The sequence below is a fragment of the Arachis ipaensis genome, chromosome B10 (genome assembly GCF_000816755.2).
Source record: "Arachis ipaensis cultivar K30076 chromosome B10, Araip1.1, whole genome shotgun sequence".
In the NCBI taxonomy this organism is placed as follows: Eukaryota; Viridiplantae; Streptophyta; class Magnoliopsida; order Fabales; family Fabaceae; genus Arachis; species Arachis ipaensis.
This window is the reverse complement of record NC_029794.2, coordinates 9,520,342-9,538,929: the sequence shown is the minus strand read 5'-3', so window position 1 is coordinate 9,538,929 and position 18,588 is coordinate 9,520,342. Positions and strand designations below refer to the sequence as shown.

At 34.7% G+C, this 18,588-nt stretch overlaps 4 protein-coding genes across 5 annotated transcripts in view; 3 read left to right on the top strand and 1 right to left on the bottom strand.

The window, feature by feature from the left end:
* Positions 1 to 3,887, top strand: part of LOC107624339 (LRR receptor-like serine/threonine-protein kinase FLS2) — a 4,846-nt gene extending 959 nt beyond the window's left edge. The window contains exons 3-8 of the mRNA XM_016326841.2: positions 387 to 461; positions 573 to 743; positions 917 to 1,000; positions 1,117 to 1,281; positions 1,371 to 1,442; positions 1,520 to 3,887. Of these exons, the coding sequence (XP_016182327.1) occupies positions 387 to 461; positions 573 to 743; positions 917 to 1,000; positions 1,117 to 1,281; positions 1,371 to 1,442; positions 1,520 to 3,741 (2,789 nt within the window). The 3' untranslated portion in view covers positions 3,742 to 3,887. The remainder of the gene's footprint in view (positions 1 to 386; positions 462 to 572; positions 744 to 916; positions 1,001 to 1,116; positions 1,282 to 1,370; positions 1,443 to 1,519) is intronic.
* Positions 4,263 to 7,048, top strand: LOC107623336 (pentatricopeptide repeat-containing protein At5g09450, mitochondrial). The gene is made up of 3 exons (XM_016325549.2): positions 4,263 to 4,382; positions 4,654 to 4,954; positions 5,812 to 7,048. The coding sequence occupies exons 1-3, from the start codon at positions 4,348 to 4,350 to the stop codon at positions 6,703 to 6,705; spliced, it is 1,230 nt and encodes a 409-aa protein (XP_016181035.1). The 5' UTR covers positions 4,263 to 4,347; the 3' UTR covers positions 6,706 to 7,048.
* LOC107624048 (root phototropism protein 3) lies at positions 9,359 to 12,539 on the top strand. 2 transcript variants are annotated; one of them, XM_016326488.2, is made up of 5 exons: positions 9,359 to 9,654; positions 9,815 to 9,931; positions 10,144 to 10,213; positions 10,332 to 11,624; positions 11,791 to 12,539. In XM_016326488.2, exons 2-5 carry the CDS (start codon positions 9,816 to 9,818, stop codon positions 12,346 to 12,348), a joined length of 2,037 nt encoding a protein of 678 aa, XP_016181974.1. In that variant the 5' UTR covers positions 9,359 to 9,654; position 9,815; the 3' UTR covers positions 12,349 to 12,539. The 2 variants fall into 2 exon arrangements, with proteins under 2 accessions (XP_016181974.1, XP_016181973.1); XM_016326487.2 differs by having other exon boundaries at positions 9,359 to 9,676.
* LOC107623166 (transcription factor bHLH143) lies at positions 13,477 to 17,105 on the bottom strand. Its single transcript, XM_016325334.2, has 4 exons — positions 16,905 to 17,105; positions 15,853 to 16,436; positions 15,543 to 15,708; positions 13,477 to 15,457 (listed from the first exon to the last, which is right to left on the bottom strand). Exon 4 carries the CDS (start codon positions 15,438 to 15,440, stop codon positions 14,391 to 14,393), a length of 1,050 nt encoding a protein of 349 aa, XP_016180820.1. The 5' UTR covers positions 15,441 to 15,457; positions 15,543 to 15,708; positions 15,853 to 16,436; positions 16,905 to 17,105; the 3' UTR covers positions 13,477 to 14,390.

Below are 18,588 nucleotides of genomic sequence, written 5' to 3'. Positions count from 1 at the left end.
TGATTAAAATTAAATAAAAATTTATATACAATTATTGTTATGTAAAATTAATATATATTTAAAAATTATTAGATTAATAATTTAACTAAAAATAATTAAATAACAATTCAATCAAATATGATAAATTATGTAATAATTTTAACTATTCATTATTTCATATAAAAACAAAGTGTCCACAACTTTCCATTATAAAACTATTGAAACACCTAAAATGCTATAACATTTGAAATGCTTCCTAGTTATTATATTATTATAGCTAATAATGATATAAGCTTATTATTAATTTATGTGGCTCAACATTTATCTAACAAATAAAAACCTATAGTGATTGGGCAGATTGGCAATTGAAAAAAATGAATAGTTAAGAAGTAATATTTGTGTATCAGAGTTGTTAGCTTTACGAAACTTGGAGCATTTGGATTTAAGCGGTAATCGACTTCAAAGCCCCTCAGAAATTGACGGTATGTGCTTGTATGCGTTACTGTCTAGTAAAAATCGAGCATAATTATTTTGATTACTAAAGTAGTAACTATCCTCACGTGATTCATTTCAATAATGTATTGTTGTCGAAGATTTCAAGAGGATGTCAGAATTGAAGAACTTAGAAACATTGGATCTGAGTCAGAATTACTTAACGATAAACGTTACTAGCATATTCAGAAGCTTGAGTCCCCTCAAATTCCTCAAGAACCTGCTTCTTAGCGAATACAGCATGGGCACTCTTGGACCCCTAGCTATTGATGGTATTTTATACATATGCATACATATGTATACGTCTACATGCATTATTATTATGAGTTTAATTTTGATCATTATATCTATTTTTTTGGACAATTATTTATATTGTTAACAGTTATTTTTGTTAATGTGACGTAATTTGATGTACATATAAAACTACTTTATTTTTTCCTTACAGAGTTGTCAGTTTTACAAAATCTGGAAACACTGGATTTGAGTAAAACTTCACTTACAATCACATCAAGCTCCTCGACAACTCTAGGTACGTGACTCCACTTGTGTCATGAAATCAGATGTTTCACTGAATTTAGCTATTGATTTCATTAATAAATTTATTATTTATATATATGTATTGACTATTGAGTCTAAAAATTTCAGAGTATTCCAAGACTTTGTCGAGGTTAATGTTAGAAACCCTTGATTTAAGTGGTACTCATATTGTAAATGCCAACACAACATTTAAATTTTTGTCGCACCTACCAAATCTTAGATCTCTCATCCTGCATGAGAGTGGGATCTTGTTTGGAGAACAAGATAATGAAGGTAAGTGCTAGCATATTATAAAGCTTATACTATTAATTTGGAGATGTTAATCAAACCTATTAAATTGATAGATCCATTTTTCTGTGAAGTTTTTACTGACTTACCCAACTTGGAAGTACTTATCCTAAGGTCTGTTTCCGGAACCACTGTACCAATCCAAGGTGAACACACATTTTCATCATTATTTTTCTTGCTGGATTAATTAGTGATTGTGTTAACCTTACTTGGTTGTCTCTAGGTTTATGCAAAATGAAGAATCTTCAAGAGCTAGATGTGAGTGATAATCATCTTACTGGATCTCTGTCTTCATTCTCCTGCCTAAAAAACTTGACATCACTTAGAGCTCTTGATCTCTCAAGGAATTTTTTAAGTGGAAACATATCATTATCCTTTCTTGCTCACAATAATGCACCTCTTGAGTACCTATCCCTGGCAGACAACAATTTTGAGGGAACATTCCCATTAAGCACATTGGCTAATTATTCAGACCTCAAAGTATTAAGACTTGGAAGACAGCAGAACAAGAAGTTTCAAGTGGAAACTGAGAATCCTCCTTGGATTCCATCGTTTCAATTGCAGTATCTAGACATGTCCAGTTGTCAACTGAACTCTGCCACAGGAACAATTCCTACCTTCCTTTCCAACCAAAGTAGCTTGATATTCATTGATCTATCAAACAATAATCTTCTTGGTAGGTTTCCCAATTGGTTATTGATGAACAATCCAAAGTTGGAAGCTTTATTCCTCAACAATAACTTGTTCAATGGTTATTTTGAAGATCAAAAAATGAATATTCATCTCTACACATTGGATGTATCGAATAATATGATCCAAGGTAAACTACCAACATCCTTGGGATTCTCTTTTCCATACCTTGAATATCTTAATGCTTCTTTTAATGTCCTCGACGGCGATATTCCGGCTTCAGTTGGAGAGATGTCAACCTTGAGAACTTTGGATTTGGCATACAATAATTTATCTGGGGAGTTACCAAATGAAATGTTTAAGGGATGCATCTCTTTGCAAATTTTGAGCTTATCACATAACAAGTTCCAAGGACAAATACTTGCTGCACCTTTGAGCATGACGTTCTTAAGTGTGCTGATGCTGGACAATAACAACTTCCATGGAAAACTACAAGACGGACTCCGGAATATGCAGCATTTGGGTCTGCTTGATCTCTCTAACAATGATTTATCAGGTGAGCTTCCAGGTTGGGTGGTTGGAAATTTGAATCTTGTATTCTTGAGTGTGTCAGGGAATAACTTTGAAGGTGCAATACCAAGAGAATTATGTGAACTTGAATTCATCACATTTGTAAGCCTATCTCATAACAGATTTTCTGGTGCATTGCCTTCTTGTTTGGGCAACTCATCATCATGGTTGAAGTTCATTCACTTAAGGAACAATAGTCTTGCCGGTACCATTCCTGAATCAATACTAAACAACTCTGAATTATTTTCTCTTGATTTGGGAGACAACAACATTTCAGGAAGTGTTCCCAATAGTGTCAATGGGCTCACAAATTTGAAGTACCTTTCATTGGCTGGGAATAGATTGCAAGGTCAACTTCCCAAGCAGATTTGTGAGTTAAAACAACTCAATTTCTTGGATCTTTCTCGCAATAACTTCTCTGGGACTATACCCACATGCTTCAACAATATCTCCTTTGGTAACCAAGGGAATTATTATGATTTTTTAGCAAACTACTTCAGATCTTCTTACTTTGGATTTATATACAGTCAACTGTTGTACATCAACTTTCAGTACCATAACTTTGATGTTGAAATGCATGACAAAGTTGCCTCTTATTTTGCCCCAGAAGAAATGAGAATTACTACAAAAGGTTCAAGTCTATCATACAAAGGCAATATTCTCAATAATATGTCAGGTTTGGATTTGTCTTGTAATCAGTTAGAGGGAAAGATTTCACAAACCATAGGAGATTTGGTTGCACTTCATGCCCTTAACTTATCACACAACCATTTAGTTGGGTCAATTCCAGATAGCTTCCAAAAGTTAAAGATGATTGAAAGCTTGGACCTATCTTTTAATAGATTGAGTGGGCAAATCCCTCTTCAACTGCAAGGCTTGAACTCTCTGGCTGTTTTCAATGTGTCCTACAACAATTTTTCTGGCAGAGCACCTGATGAAGGACAATTTGCAACTTTTGGTGGGAACAGCTACATAGGAAATCCATATCTCTCTTGGAGAATCAGTAATAGAGGCACTGCAATGGCACCATTACCAGCACTTGCTACCTTCAATAATGGAGAGGACAATTCTGTCATTGATTTCACTTCATTTTGTTGGACTTTTGCAGCATCCTATGTGATGGTAGTCTTGGTGTTCATTGCAATTCTTTGGATCAATCCTTATTGGAGGAGAAAATGGTTTTATTTTATTGAGGATTGCCTCTATAAATGTTTTGGTGGAGTCCTTAAAGATGTGTTCTATTAGGCATCTAGCAAGTGTTGAATAAGTTGTTCAAGAATATTTGATAGTGTTACAAATTGAAGGTTGTATTCATATCATGTGTAATCATATACGACAACTCTCTTGCTTTAGATTTCCATGCAATCTTTGCTCATTAGATTTTTAATTGACTTCCTTCATTACATGTATCTTTTTAGTAGTATCATAATCTTTTAGACTTTTAGTGATAATAATCAATCTTAATTTGAGTAGCTAGCGACAATTTTACTTTAATTAGTATATTTTCACGTTTTACATGAGCCATTTTGAAAATCTATTTTATCTTTTAGCTTTTTAATCGCATAAAGAAATTTATACTTTAAAAAATAAACTATCAAATTGTATTTTAAATATTTTAGAATTTGAACTTTTTTTTTCAAAATTAGAAATGAAACTTAAATCTACGACTTTTAAATAAATATGAATAAATTATGTCATTTGAACTATACTCCTTCTTATAAAAATTAGATATATTAAAGCTATAATGTAGTCACCCAAAAAAAAAAGTAACCAAAAAATATTAAAGCTATAATGTAAAACTGGAATAGTTGAGAGCAAACAGATTCAAGGTGAAGGAAGCAAACGCCTCCAATGGCGTGTCGTTCGCTGTTCTTCGCTCTCAGACGGTAAGCCTAACTACTCTCTCACTCGATGTTCCAAAATCACACTTTGCAACTGTGATTTGATGTTCATGTCATGCTGACCCTCTTTTCCAATCAATGTATATACATCCCACTGATTGAACCCTCTAAAACCCCCAGATTGGGAACATGTGAAAGTTCGAAAATTTCTTTGATTTTCTTGCATTTTCTCACTAAGCAATCAGATTGAAGTTGTTTAGGGTATTGGTAGTTCTCAACTCACCCACGATTATTGCAAATTGGTCATATCATGCAGAAACAGCAGCTATATCTATCAGCCGCAGCCTTGTTTCCTGAAGGGAGCATCAAACCTATCAAGATTTTCGTCCTCGGGTGCTGTGAACAGTGACGTGGCGATTGAAGAAGAGACTCATAGCTCTGTGGCTGAAGACGGTGATGACCTAAGGAGCAGAATCATGAGGTTAAGGCTCCCAAAGCGAAGCGCCACAAATATTATTCAAAAATGGGTCCTTGAAGGGAATACAATTACAGCTTCCGAGCTTCGGGATATATCCAAAGACCTTAGAAGATCTCAGCGCTTCAAACATGCTCTTGAGGTTTCTATTTGATCTTTTCCTTTCTCATGGTGATTGGAATTTTAATGATTTAGATGGTTAACTTGCTAGTATTATTAGATAGTTTTTATGGAGTTAGTTGTTCGTTTTTTGTATAAAAACCAAGGCTTAGAGCCTCAAATAATGGAGGACAAATAATCATTTTGTGAATTAAGGTCAGGGATCCTTTTGTCTAGAGAGCTAGGTTCTCTACATTGGTCATTAAGTTCATATCTCTTAGCATCTCTTGAAATTTAGCAAAATAGTGATGAGAGTGATACTGAGCAAGTTGGAAATGCTTCAGCTATTCCCTGCTCAGTTAGCTTAGCTAATAAGTTAGAGTGTTAGGTTGTTACTTGTTAATTAGTTGTGATGATGACTCAGCATACAGCGGGCACTTAGTTAGTTAGCTATGTCTATAAATAGAAAACTGTTGTAATATAGTTAGATTCTGTCACTCTAATTGCTGCATTCAATAAGAAAAGGGAGCTTTCCCAGCCCCTCAAAATTGTCTCTCATTTTCTCTTATTTTCTCACCAAGAAACTTGATCCTGCACCCGGTTTCAGCTTAGAATAATACAGTTTGAGATTTGGAGTTTTATTAGGTCTGTAAGGTTTCAAGTATTATAGTTGTGTTATGCTTATAATGGCTGAAATGAAGAATCCTATAGTGGTTGGTAATACACTAAGTATGGACTTTGATAAATAGTCCCATTGGCATTTGAATTTTGACTGTAATGGAACAAAAAGTTTAAAATTTATAAGAGCACATTGAGCATGGAAGGCTCTAGTATGAATATTGTTCTCTTATTTTCTGTTGGATCTACGGCTCTGCAGTTTGTGACTATTGATGATTGCAGATATCAGAATGGATGGTTGCCCATGATGAATACCAATTATCAGACTCTGATTATGCAGTCCGCATAGATTTGATGACTAAAGTTTTCGGCATTGATGCTGCAGAGCGTTACTTCGAGGGTCTACCTCTTGCTGCAAAGACAACTGAAACTTACACAGCCCTCCTCCATTCCTATGCAGGAGCAAAACTGATTGAAAAGGCTGAAGAACTTTATCAAAGGATTAAGGATTCCAATCTCTCCTTTGATGCCCTCACTTACAACGAGTTGATGACACTTTACGTGTCAGTCGGACAGCTTGAAAAGGTTCCCTTAGTTGTTGAAGAACTGAAACAACAAAAGGTTGCTCCAGATATCTTCACCTACAACCTCTGGATTAGTTCCTGTGCTGCTACTTTTAATGTTGATGAAGTTAGAAGGATTCTTGGTGAAATGAGTCATGGTGCTGGTTCTGATGAAAGTTGGACAAGATATTTGAACCTGGCAAATATATATGTTAAAGTAGGTCATCTTGACAATGCTGCTTCAAACACCCTTGTTGAGGCTGAAAAAAGAATCTCCCAAAGGCAGTGGATAACATATGACTTCTTAATCATTCTCTATGCCGGGTTGGGAAATAAGGATAAAATAGATCAGATATGGAAATCCTTGAGAATGACTAACCAGAAAATGATTAGCAGGAATTATATTTGTGTTGTTTCTTCATATTTGATGCTTGGGCATACAAAAGAAGTGGGTGAAGTTATTGATCAATGGAAGCAATCAACTGCCTCAGATTTTGATATGCTTGCATGTGAAAGGATTATGGCTGCATTTACAGATATTGGGTTAGGTGAAATTGCCAACAATTTGAACATGGTTCTCATTGACAAGAATCTCAATCCCGGAAACAATTAATCAGCAGTTCTTTGGCGGTGAATCTATCATGTAGTGTACTTTACAGGGTTTTGAAAGGAATTATGTATCTTATTCGCATTTCGCTGATGGATGACTCAATAAATAACCTGCAGGATGACAGTTTTGAACTGTTTTTGTGGATTTGTAACACTCCAGTGGTTCTATGTGAGAGCCTTGTATTTTCCTCATTTCCTCATTAGATTAGTTGTAATGCTGCTGTGGTGGCTAGATTTATTCCTACAAATTTTTATGTATGCTATCTTTTCCTTCTTTTTGGCAACATGTCTTGACAATGGTTAGTTAATAACTTAATATGGAAATGCTAAGTTTTCTTCTTCTCCTTTAATGAAGAATAGAAGCTAATACTACATGCAAGTGTTTAAGTAAGCACCTTTTTTGGTTTCTTGCAGAAACAGGGAGGTTTTCCCATAAATGGCAACAACCATTTGACAAGTAACTAAGCAATGCTGTAGCCTCCAAGCATAGATCTATCTAACTTCCAAATCCTAATGAAAGAACAAACAACAAACATTGAATTGAAATAGACCTAAAAGCCAAACAATAATGGATGATGGGACTGACTGCTTCTGCTAGCAACTAACATGGTACAAATCTCACAGAACAATTCATTAACATCCGCATTAAACAAGATGCATGATAGTACCATATGAAAATGCATTATTGGTATGGTATGGTATGGTATGGTCCTTGAATGAATCAATGGAAAGAGAAGGTTGAAGTGAAGGGGGTTGAATACAGGTAGTATGCTTGGTCAAGAGCCAACAGCCAATGGCAGAAGCATGTGAGGCAAATAGTTGTGAGCTTACGCGGCACAACTCCCACCATGCACTTTGGAAACAATATCCCTTTCCCGTATTTTCACACACTATGCATCATGCATGACCATCAATTCATGTTACAAAATATTATTACCAATTTATACTGTTCACTAATCACTACTGAGCTAGCCACAACTGTGTCTGTTTATTTTTGTCAATTTTTTAAGAGTTTAATTTTGATACATCTAAACATTTTACAGAGTCATTTAATTACATCTGTTCTTTTGGATGGTTATTTACGCTATCAATATAAAATATAGTTATTTTTGTAGACGTATCGTTACATAATTGGATACTCGTATAAAACTATTTTACACTGGTAGTACATCAAAATTAAATTATTTTTTAAAGTAATTTATCTGATATAGAGATGTAAAAAAAAATTGTATATACACTCTTGTCTAATTTCAGGAGTTAAATAAGTTATTTTTTTAAAATCAAGTAATTTAATAAAGATTTGCATGTTGCATATCACTCAACTGGGCATGCCAAAAGGTAATCTCATGCAAGAATTAATTTTTTTTTTTGAAAAAGAAAATTTGACAAAAAAAAATGACTTCTAATAATTGATAAGGTCAGACAGATAAGTAGGAAGACATGAATATGATATGTCCCGGATTTGAAGATTAAGAACCAAAATCATGATGTAGCAGAATCATAATCCTATCCTTGAGTTTTATATAATTAATTTAAATGATGTAGGAAATAAATTCAGATAGGTTTCATTGATTGGTAGTTCAGATTATTTGGATTTAATCTCATATGATGAAACCAAAACCACACATTTATTTTGAGGGGACACACTCTAAGTCTAAGGGTAAAAGTACAACCTAATGAGACAAACTGAAACTACTCTGCCAGTGTTGAATAATCTCCTAAGATTATAGTACTAGACCCAAAAAGTTTACCCTTACCTTATTCAATTCAGACTTCAGTGTGTGTCTAATGGTTTCAATTATCAAAAGGACAAGATTTAAATGTTGTTTTCTTGTTGACATTTAACCATATTTTAGTTAGCCTAGTATGGCACTGATTGAGAATTTGTATGATTCTTTTGGGAAAAAAAAAAAGAGATTGCATAATTCTTTGTAAAGTACAATTTTTTTTTAGTAAGTTCTTCCATAAAACGTTTTTCCTTTTTATCAGATATGTACAAGAAGTACAAAATTCTGCTGATGATGCAGAATATACCTTTTTTATTCCTTTCTGTTTTGCTTTAAGCTCCTCTGAACTTTGAAGTATATTATTATATTTTAATTTGTCTTTTATTACTACACCAACACTCTTGTTGATGACTCCAAATACACTAAACTTATAAAAACAAAACTGTAACTTTTTTTCCTTAAGCAAATTGTAAAAACATGTATAGTTTGGATTCACACAGGGACTATGAAACAGTCAAATGCAGATATGTTGGTAGTTGGTACCACTAGGACAAAACATATAACCACAAGTCATAGTCATTTTTGCCCTCAAAAATCCACTACCACTTGTTCATTTTTACCTCTCATCAATTTTCAAAACCTGTTCTTGTTCATAGGATAAAAGGAGACATGTTTACTCTTTTGTAATTTTGCTCTGCCAAGAGTTATTTCTCTTTTACCTTTGGCTATGATATGATTAATCCTAGTAGTAATCAATTGGCATTATTGTAATAATTGATTGAAGTTTTTTAGTTTTTACATGCCAAAAATTCTGCATGGGAGTGCGTTTATTTTTTATATTTGTTTATTTTTCCCAATGTCAAAGGAATGTTTTGGAATGTAATAAATTCAGTAACATCTAAAGAATAAAGAAAATAAGCTGAAAAGGAAGAGACATGTATGATTGTGTGGTCACAACTCACAACCTCACAGTTCAGTTTACAAAACAAAACTGAAGCTTTCTGTCTTAATACATTGACTCATAAGAAAGGGTTACCTAAAATCCAAAGGCTTGAATAAAAACACAAGCTGAGATTCATCATTAAGATTTCAAAAACAACAACACTAACACCACCACTGTCTATTGACTATGCCCATTTCAGCACAGCCTGTAAACCAGTCCTTCAACTTTTTTATTTCAAGAAGCCGACAATTTTTGTGATAACTCATTACTCCAACCATCCCATGTGGTTTCCTCCTTTCACTGAAGTCTCTTGTCTACTACTCTAGTCTCTCTACTCATTCACATAGCTTTTTTTTTTTTTTTATCTCTTGGCCTTGTGTGTGTAAAAGCTACTTTTCTGAGAAAAATTCAAGAGCTCTGCATTGTGAATCTGGCTTTTGCAGCATGTGGGAATCAGAAAGTGAATCAGCAGCAGTAGGACAACAATATGGGGGTGGAGTACTCACATCAACCAAGCATGGTGTCAAGACAGAAGGATTTGTTCAAAGAGGCCACTCTTGGTATGTTTAATTATACTTAATGCGTATGATTAATTAGTACCCTTTTTAAGGGTGTTAACAGTTACTAATCTCCTTTACTAATTCTAGTAACTTTGAAAGTCTTAAGACACATGGCAGAAGATGGGACTGAAAAGTTTGTTTTTTTATACTGTTAATTTGTCCATTTCATAATCTTTGAACAATCTTAATAAGTTTAGTCCCTTCCATTGCAGGTATGTTGCAACTGATATTCCAAGTGACTTTCTAGTACAAATTGGAGAATCTAGCTTCCATTTGCATAAGGTATGCAATTTTTGTAACCTTATAGTATGTATAGTCATATATACAAGGAGATAAGGTACTAATCTTTGTACTGTTGAATTTTGTAAACCTTTTGTTTCCTTTCTCTTTTGTGAAAAAGTACCCCTTGCTATCTAGAAGTGGAAAGCTGAATAGGATCATATATGAATCCAGAGACCCGGATATAAATAAGATAGTTATGGATGATATCCCTGGTGGGCCTGAAGCTTTTGAGCTTGCAGCCAAATTCTGCTATGGAATTGCTGTTGATTTAACAGCAGGCAACATCTCTGGCCTAAGATGTGCTGCTGAGTATCTTGAAATGACAGAAGACTTAGAGGAAGGGAATCTCATATTCAAGACAGAAGCATTCCTCAGCTATGTTGTTCTGTCTTCTTGGAGAGACTCCATAGTGGTGTTGAAAAGCTGCGAAAAGCTCTCGCCTTGGGCCGAGAACCTCCAAATTGTTCGCCGGTGCAGCGAGTCCATAGCTTGGAAAGCTTGTGCTAATCCTAAAGGAATAAGGTGGTCTTACACCGGAAGAACAGCTAAAATTTCCAGCCCAAGATGGAATAGCATGAGCATGAAAGATTCAAGCCCAAGTAGGAATCAGCAGGTTCCTCCTGATTGGTGGTTTGAGGATGTTTCGATCCTCAGGATCGATCACTTTGTTAGAGTGGTAACTGCAATCAAGGTTAAGGGTATGAGATTTGAATTGATTGGTGCTTCAATAATGCATTATGCAACTAAGTGGCTACCAGGATTGATCAATGACACAGCACTCCAAAATGATGAAGCAAGTAGCTGCAGCATCAGTAACAGTAGTAGTAATACTAGTGGCAATAGCTGGAAAGGTGGGCTCCACATGGTTGTGGCTGCACCTAGAGATGATGCCTCTTCAAGTCTTCAAGCTAAGGATCATAGACTCATCATTGAGAGCCTCATCAGCATCATTCCACCACAGAAGGATAGTGTCACATGCAGCTTCCTTCTTAGACTTTTGAGAATGGCTAACATGTTAAAAGTTGCTCCTGCACTTGTTACTGAATTGGAGAAAAGGGTGGGAATGCAGTTTGAGCAGGCTACACTTGCTGATCTTCTGATTCCATGTTATAATAAGAGTGAGACTATGTATGATGTGGACCTTGTTCAGAGGCTATTAGAGCATTTTCTTGTGCAAGAACAGACTGAAACTTCAAGTCCAGGTAGACAATCTTTTTCGGACAAACATATGGGAAGTAGTAACTTGAATGCCAAGGCAAGAGTTGCAAGGCTTGTCGATAGTTATCTTACAGAAGTGTCCAGAGATAGAAACCTGTCCTTGACAAAGTTTCAGGTGCTTGCCGAAGCTTTGCCGGAGTCAGCTAGGACCTGTGATGATGGACTTTACAGAGCAATTGATTCATACCTTAAGGTAATTAACTAACTACAGTTTCATTGGTTAGAGTTAAAATAAAAGATTGAATTGATTCAATTCAGAATTACCAAAGAATTAACAGTAAAAATGTGTTTAGTTAGTTCTTTCATAGTCTAAATGATTTCTACTTCTGAATTATCTTCTCTGCGAAACAAATAAACAGGCGCATCCAACGCTGTCTGAACATGAAAGGAAGCGACTCTGCCGTGTAATGGATTGTCAGAAACTCTCCATTGATGCATGCCTGCATGCTGCACAAAATGAAAGGCTTCCATTAAGGGTAGTGGTGCAAGTTCTATTCTCTGAACAGGTGAAGATCAGCAATGCATTAGCCAGCAGTTCTCTGAAAGGTGATGATGAATCTCTTAACCATCCAATGGTTGTGAACCGAAAAACACTCCTTGAAGGAACACCACAATCATTCCAAGAAGGTTGGTCAACTGCAAAGAAAGACATCAACACACTCAAGTTTGAGCTTGAGAGTGTGAAAGCCAAGTACTTAGAGCTCCAAAATGACATGGAGACTTTACAGAAACAATTTGATAAGATGATGTTGAAGCAGAAGCATACATCAGCATGGAGCAGTGGATGGAAGAAGCTGACCAAATTTACAAAGACAACAAATGTTGAAAACCATGATGTTCCACCACATCAGCTTCCAACAGCTTCTGAAGAACATAACAGAAAGACTACTAGAAGGTGGAGGAATTCGATTTCCTAAAGGCCTAGTTTTACTTGGAACCATTTCTTCTGAGTCCCCACCTTTTTTCTTTTTGGTCATATTTCATTACTTTTCTTCATTTGAACAGTAAATGAGGCTTCTCTTCTTTCAGTTCCTATTGTATCTTATAGCAAGATTCTAGCTAAATTATAATTTGTTACCAAATTCAATAATATATTTCCAGTGTAAAAGCATATTTGAATCCTCTTGTTTTCTTCTTTTTTTTACCCTTGACTATAGAAGAAATTGAACCAGTGAAAAAGGGGAATAAATAATGATATCAAAATATTAAGGGAGACAGACCTAAGCTAAGGCAAAATTAATTTAATCACAAACTATAAAAGGAAGAAACATAATTAGATATTCCAACATAAATTATGCCACCCTGCATGAAAATAGTGATGGGCTTGTCATGTGATGCAAAAGCCTTCCAAGGTGGGCAATAAGTAAATATGTTGATGGCATGGGATCAAATCAAATCACCAAAATAGTGTATACCACAACACATGACAAGGGACAATATCAATAATCATGGCATTGCAGATGCTTCAGGTGAAACACCAAATATCATCATTCATCACCATCAGATTTTGAAGGTACCATCCGGGGGAAAAACTAGGGAGCAAAAGTTAATCTGCTAATGATTATCTTTATTATGGTAATAGTCATCTTCTCTAATTGATTTGATTATAGTGTTGTTTTTTATGTACAGTCCAGGTGGCATTTTAGTCAACTTCAGTGTCAAATCCTTGATAATGGCAAGATAATCAATTATCCAGGTGGCAAAGGTATTGTAGTTCAAAAAACATTTAAACCAAACAACTCAATTTTGCAACTTAATTCAAAAAGATTGAATTGTTGTTACATATTTTTCTTTGGGGGCCAGGATTTAATCAATACACCATCAACTTCATTCGGATCAAGTTCTTTTAAAGTGAAAAAGTTAATAAAAGTAAAAAAAGAAACATCTAATTATTCTTAAAACAAGATAATAAAATTCATATATGATAAAAATTACAAATTCAATAATGATTATGATTCACTGTATCACTTTACAAACTTTTTGTAAAATTCTTTCCATTTTCATGAACTAGTATAGGATTAAAAAAATCCGGGAAGAGAAAATAATCATACTGAATCACTGAATATTGAATGGCTCAATAGGTATAAACAATAAAACACAAGAAAAGACAACCAACATAGACAAATCAGTGAAGAACAGCTACAAAAACCAGAATATATAGATGATAGATTCACCCCCCCAAACAAATTATTAACACAATCACTCAACCGACACATAAATAGTAGTAGGCTAGTAGCATCATGAAAAGGAAACCTCGAATGCTCAACCAACCTCTCAATTACAACGTAGAAAATAGAAAAAAGAAAGAAAAAAAATGTCTTTGATGTTGATTCCACCCTCTAGGATGTAAAACAAAGTAACCTTTACCACAAATGACACATCCAACAAAAAGGGTCCCAGCAAGCAACTCATGATGTAACAACCACTCTCCTCATTCAATTTGAAGCATAACCCAACATCCAAAACTTAAACTTTTCTTGACACTTTTTTAGAGAGTCCCATGCCAATGTGATATGATATGCGTACAAGTTTGAAAGAGAGGCCAAAAGCATCAAACCAGGAATCAAGAGGAAGGTGCAGAGTGGGACCCAAGTTACCTAACGCGCATGCATTCAATCACCATTCACCTACAGACTTCAACATTTTGAGGGTGGAAAATAAATATCCACTTTTGCAGCACAGTCATCCTCCACTACCATCTACACTCCAAGAAAGCCAAAAGATACAAATTCTGGTCAACAAATTGATATCCCAAGCCCCATTTTTTTTTCCCTCCAATTGCTGCTTTTACTCCCTTATTGCACACAACTAAATATAAACCTTGAGAAAGCAGAATGGAAGAAAGTAAGAAAAGAACCAAGCATGCTAATTGCTAAGTTCAAACTTCTCATGAAACAGAGCTAAGAATTCGTCGACTATGACCTTTTTCGCTATTGATGTGTCCTTATATCAAAGTATGCTATGGCGGCGATGAGCCTTTGGTGATATTATCTTCTCCGGAAGTACCAGTCATCAAAGAATTCAAGTACTCAATTGTTTCATCAATGACTAACAGTGGATTCTTTCCCTTTGCACCAGGAACTAAGTTCTCAAGTACTCTCAATGATTCCCGGATTTTATCCCTTTTCAGTTGAATATCATCCACCATTGAACTATTGTCTTTAGTTTGCTCAGCACCTCCAGAATACACACGGCCACTGGAATATTTTGATTCAGCGTCGCTGGCATGCTCATAGGTATCATTTAGTCTTGCTAAACCCGCAGTACCTGCAGGCATTGGTGATCTATAGTACTCGCCATTAATTGACTTCCGCCTTTTGTTTGGCAAACCAGAGCTCGCAACCTCCTCCTTTGAATCCTCATACTGCTCTTGCATCACATAAGTCCTTTTAGTAACCAATGGAGAGTGGCCTGTACTTGTTACCTCATCATCATCATCGCCACTGAAATCAGAATCATCAGAATAAAGCAAGGCATTGATTTCTTCTGTGTCTTCATGCATTTCACTTTCTTCATTAACTATATGATCATTATCAGACTCTTCTGTTGAACTGTTCGGTAGATGCTTTTGACCCAAATTAGCTGCCTTTTCGTCCTTGTATACATATGGCGTAGCATTAACAACTTGACTCTGGAACTGAGGCAAGACAGAACTATAAAACAACCTTGTCTTATTACCAGATTGGTCGAAAATAAGTAACTTCTTCTGCAAAGATACAGAATTTGCATTTTGCAGTTGCATAGCCTCTTCAGTATGCATTTCTTTCAAAGTTGGCAATGACTGAAGATACTGATGGAACCCCTGCACTACTTCATTGGTGGGCTCAGCCTTCAGATATGGGGCAGCAGGAGCCGCAAATCCAGGAAATACACTCACCGCAGGCAAGATGAATGTACTAGGATTCAGATATGCTGAAGAACCATACAAGTTTGGCTCCGGCACATTCAAACAAGGTGATGACCCAGCCATATGCTGTGAGCAAGGCCAAGGCATATGATCCTTAACCATCCAACGACAAAAATAACCTAAAGAACAATAGTCGATCAATCAATGATAAAGATGACAAAACAAACCCTTTCCAATGAAAAAGTACAAAATAAAAATATTTACCAGTAGATGCTATGGTGCTTTGATATGGAAGCTGCTTCAATAGCTTGATTTCTCTTGTGCACAAATAATAGTAAAAGAAAACTACAAACCTCAAGCTTCAGCTAAATGAGAAAAAAAGTTGATCTATCTACGTGACAGGCTTAAGCAAATGACGAAAGTACTCAGCCTGCAAAGAGTTAGAAGATAGCATTCATCACCCATGAGCTCATAAAACAATCCAATAATTAATAAAGATAACACAAAATGGATATAAGTTTTTTCATCACAAATCAAGCTTCAAAATCATGTCTGTAAGTCATATGGTACCAACCTGACAATCATGCAAGGGTTGAAAGCATGCTATCACTCTAACAACAATTGTCGATTCGCCTTCAATTCCATTCTCATGTTTTAATGCCCGAAATCTTGTTTGGCTTGCCGCTTGGCACACCATAACTACTTTTAATCGTTACCACGCTACTCAATCAATCTGATCCTAATGCACCCCAAAAAATATGCCACAATAGAGTATGGCAATGAAGACACTAAACTAACTACAAAGTAAAAATCAGCTACAACTAGAGAACTATTGGAGACAAGAACAACACTACTGCAAAAAAATACCAGGCTTGCACTTCACTACTGAGATTTCAGCTGATTCTATACTTATCTGAAGAAATTATCAAACAATGGTTGACTTCCATGGGTGCAACTAACTATAATGCAACAAAAGTAACAATATGGAGAACTTAAGGGAATGATGATCTACAGAATAACTTTACAATACAAGTTCAGGCGTACAACTTTGCGAAACACATCAACAGAAAGACCAAACCACCGCATTCTGGTTTCTTCTTAACACCCAGAACTCCTTAGAGTTTCATACAGATGTTAGGCCCTCAAGAACCAATGCCCCTGAAAAGAGATATATCAGAATAAAAATCACAATTTCCTTTTCCATAGATAATTAAAAATAAAAAATAAAAAAGCTTGTTTTAGAAACCAGGCAGAGATACAAAGAGAAAATAGAGGTAAAAACCACCATGCTGTTCTCTAGGTGAAACAGAAAAAAAAAAGGGCATGAATTTACCATTTTTCCCCATCTCAATAAGAACAAGTAAAACACAAGTAAACCATTAAACTACTCTACAATCCTCAAAGTTCCCACCACCTAACTCTCCGTTAATTCAGTAGCAAAATGATCCCAAAAAACAAAATAGCCCCATAAGACTGAATTTCATGAAGATCATATCCCCATTTCACAAAGGCTTCAACTTTAATATTTTATCTATCATGGGCCAGCTACCTTTTTTTCCCCTTAACAGAAACTTAGGAAGCAAAAAGAACAGAGGGTCAGAGAGTATCAGAATTTTAGATACTTACAAATAGATTGAGATTGATAAGATTGGCTTCCAAATGTGAAGAGTTCAGAGAAAAAAGAAAGGAAGGAAAGAAAGTTCTTAGAGCGGTGGCAGAGAAGCAGGTAGAAGGAGAAAATGTAGAAAGAGGTGGATGTGTTTATTATGCTTTATGCATGCTCACACCTATATACACAACTTAATCTCACTTTTGCCCTTCATTTCCACATTATAATTCAAATTTAACCTTTTCCCACTATTTCTTATTTTACTATTCTTTTTTGTTGGAATATTTTACATTTTTACTATTCTTTTATTACATACTAATACACTATTTCGCATTGTTAATTTTTTTTCTCCTTGAAAGTCTCAAAAAGCATATAAATCATACTAATACATAGGGTTGCACATAGATCGAATAATATCTGCATATCTGTGGTAATTATCTGCATCTGATCTGAATTTTGTGGATATTATCCGATCCACACAATGATAGGATCAGATTGCGGATTCGGCCGTGATATCCGCGGATCCGATCCGCAAATCCACATATCCGCACATCATATATAAATAGCATAGTTTAAGAAAGTAAATCTTAATGTGATATGAATTTTAGTGTGTTATTTTATGAATTTTATAATATTTTGTTTTTAATTTTTTATGTTGTACTTCAACTTAAAATAATTAAACTTAAATCTTGTGTTATTATTTTGTTTTTGTTATTCAAGAGAACTATTGTTGATAATATTTTAGGAGTAAATAGGCTTAAACAGATAAAAAATGAATTTTTTGGATATTTTTTTGTAGTACAGTCAAACAGAATCCTAAAATAATTTTTTTTAATTATGCGGATATACCTGATATCCGATCTGACCTAAAAAATGCGGATATCGTATCCGATCCGATCCGATCTGTGTGCAGCCTACTAATACACTATCTCTAATATTTTTTTTTTTAATTTCTTACACCAATACAGAGAAATCAAGCGAGAGAACATAAGATGAGAAGACACCACATCCAACTCAAAACCTTAAGGTGTCAAGTTAATGGGTCTCTCATCTTATAAATTCCTCACTCTTCCATGCTTTCTTTGATGTGGGACTAACTTCAACACTCCTCACACTTGCAACACTAACATATCTAGTATCTACTATATATTCCAACCAACTATATGCTTTTCTATTAACTTATAATGATTATTATTAACTTGTTTGTTAAAGCTGAAATGAATAATTTTGAGAGAAAATAAAATTTTTGCTAAAATAATCATAAATAAATGCACCCTAAAATTATTTAATAAATGATTATATAAAGAATAAGTTGTATTTGGATTTATTTATAATGAAGATGGAGGGAAAAAAAAGGGGAAGAATAAACTTGTGATCTTATTATCCAAACTTCGATAAAGTCTATAATTCCGTCTCAATAGATTATAGATGTGCAAGCACTAATTATTTGGGAAGTTTGCTTAAATAATGAATGATAGATGCTTGGCCGTGATTGATGATTATCAAGAGCATGAACCTTCCTATCATACGATTGAATAGTCGTAATAATAATAGTAATAATTAATTATGATGACAATAACAGTTCTATCTATTATCTACTTTTTTTGTTATATAAAAATAAATATTAATTTATTATTAAAAATATTTGATAATAAAAAATAATTAAAACTTATATTATTTAATATATTAATTATTGTTAGA

What these genes read in the sequence shown, in the direction of transcription:
- LOC107623166 (XM_016325334.2), bottom strand. Translation starts at nt 15,440, where the DNA reads ATGGTTAAGGATCATATGCCTTGGCCTTGCTCACAGCATATGGCTGGG.
- LOC107623336 (XM_016325549.2), top strand. Translation starts at nt 4,348, where the DNA reads ATGGCGTGTCGTTCGCTGTTCTTCGCTCTCAGACG. An exon ending in CTGTTCTTCGCTCTCAGACG is followed by an intron (nt 4,383 to 4,653) that starts GTAAGCCTAACT and finishes CATATCATGCAG; the next exon opens with AAACAGCAGCTATATCTATC. An exon ending in GCTTCAAACATGCTCTTGAG is followed by an intron (nt 4,955 to 5,811) that starts GTTTCTATTTGA and finishes TGATGATTGCAG; the next exon opens with ATATCAGAATGGATGGTTGC.
- LOC107624048 (XM_016326488.2), top strand. Translation starts at nt 9,816, where the DNA reads ATGTGGGAATCAGAAAGTGAATCAGCAGCAGTAGGACAACAATATGGG. An exon ending in GTTCAAAGAGGCCACTCTTG is followed by an intron (nt 9,932 to 10,143) that starts GTATGTTTAATT and finishes CTTCCATTGCAG; the next exon opens with GTATGTTGCAACTGATATTC. An exon ending in CTAGCTTCCATTTGCATAAG is followed by an intron (nt 10,214 to 10,331) that starts GTATGCAATTTT and finishes TTTGTGAAAAAG; the next exon opens with TACCCCTTGCTATCTAGAAG.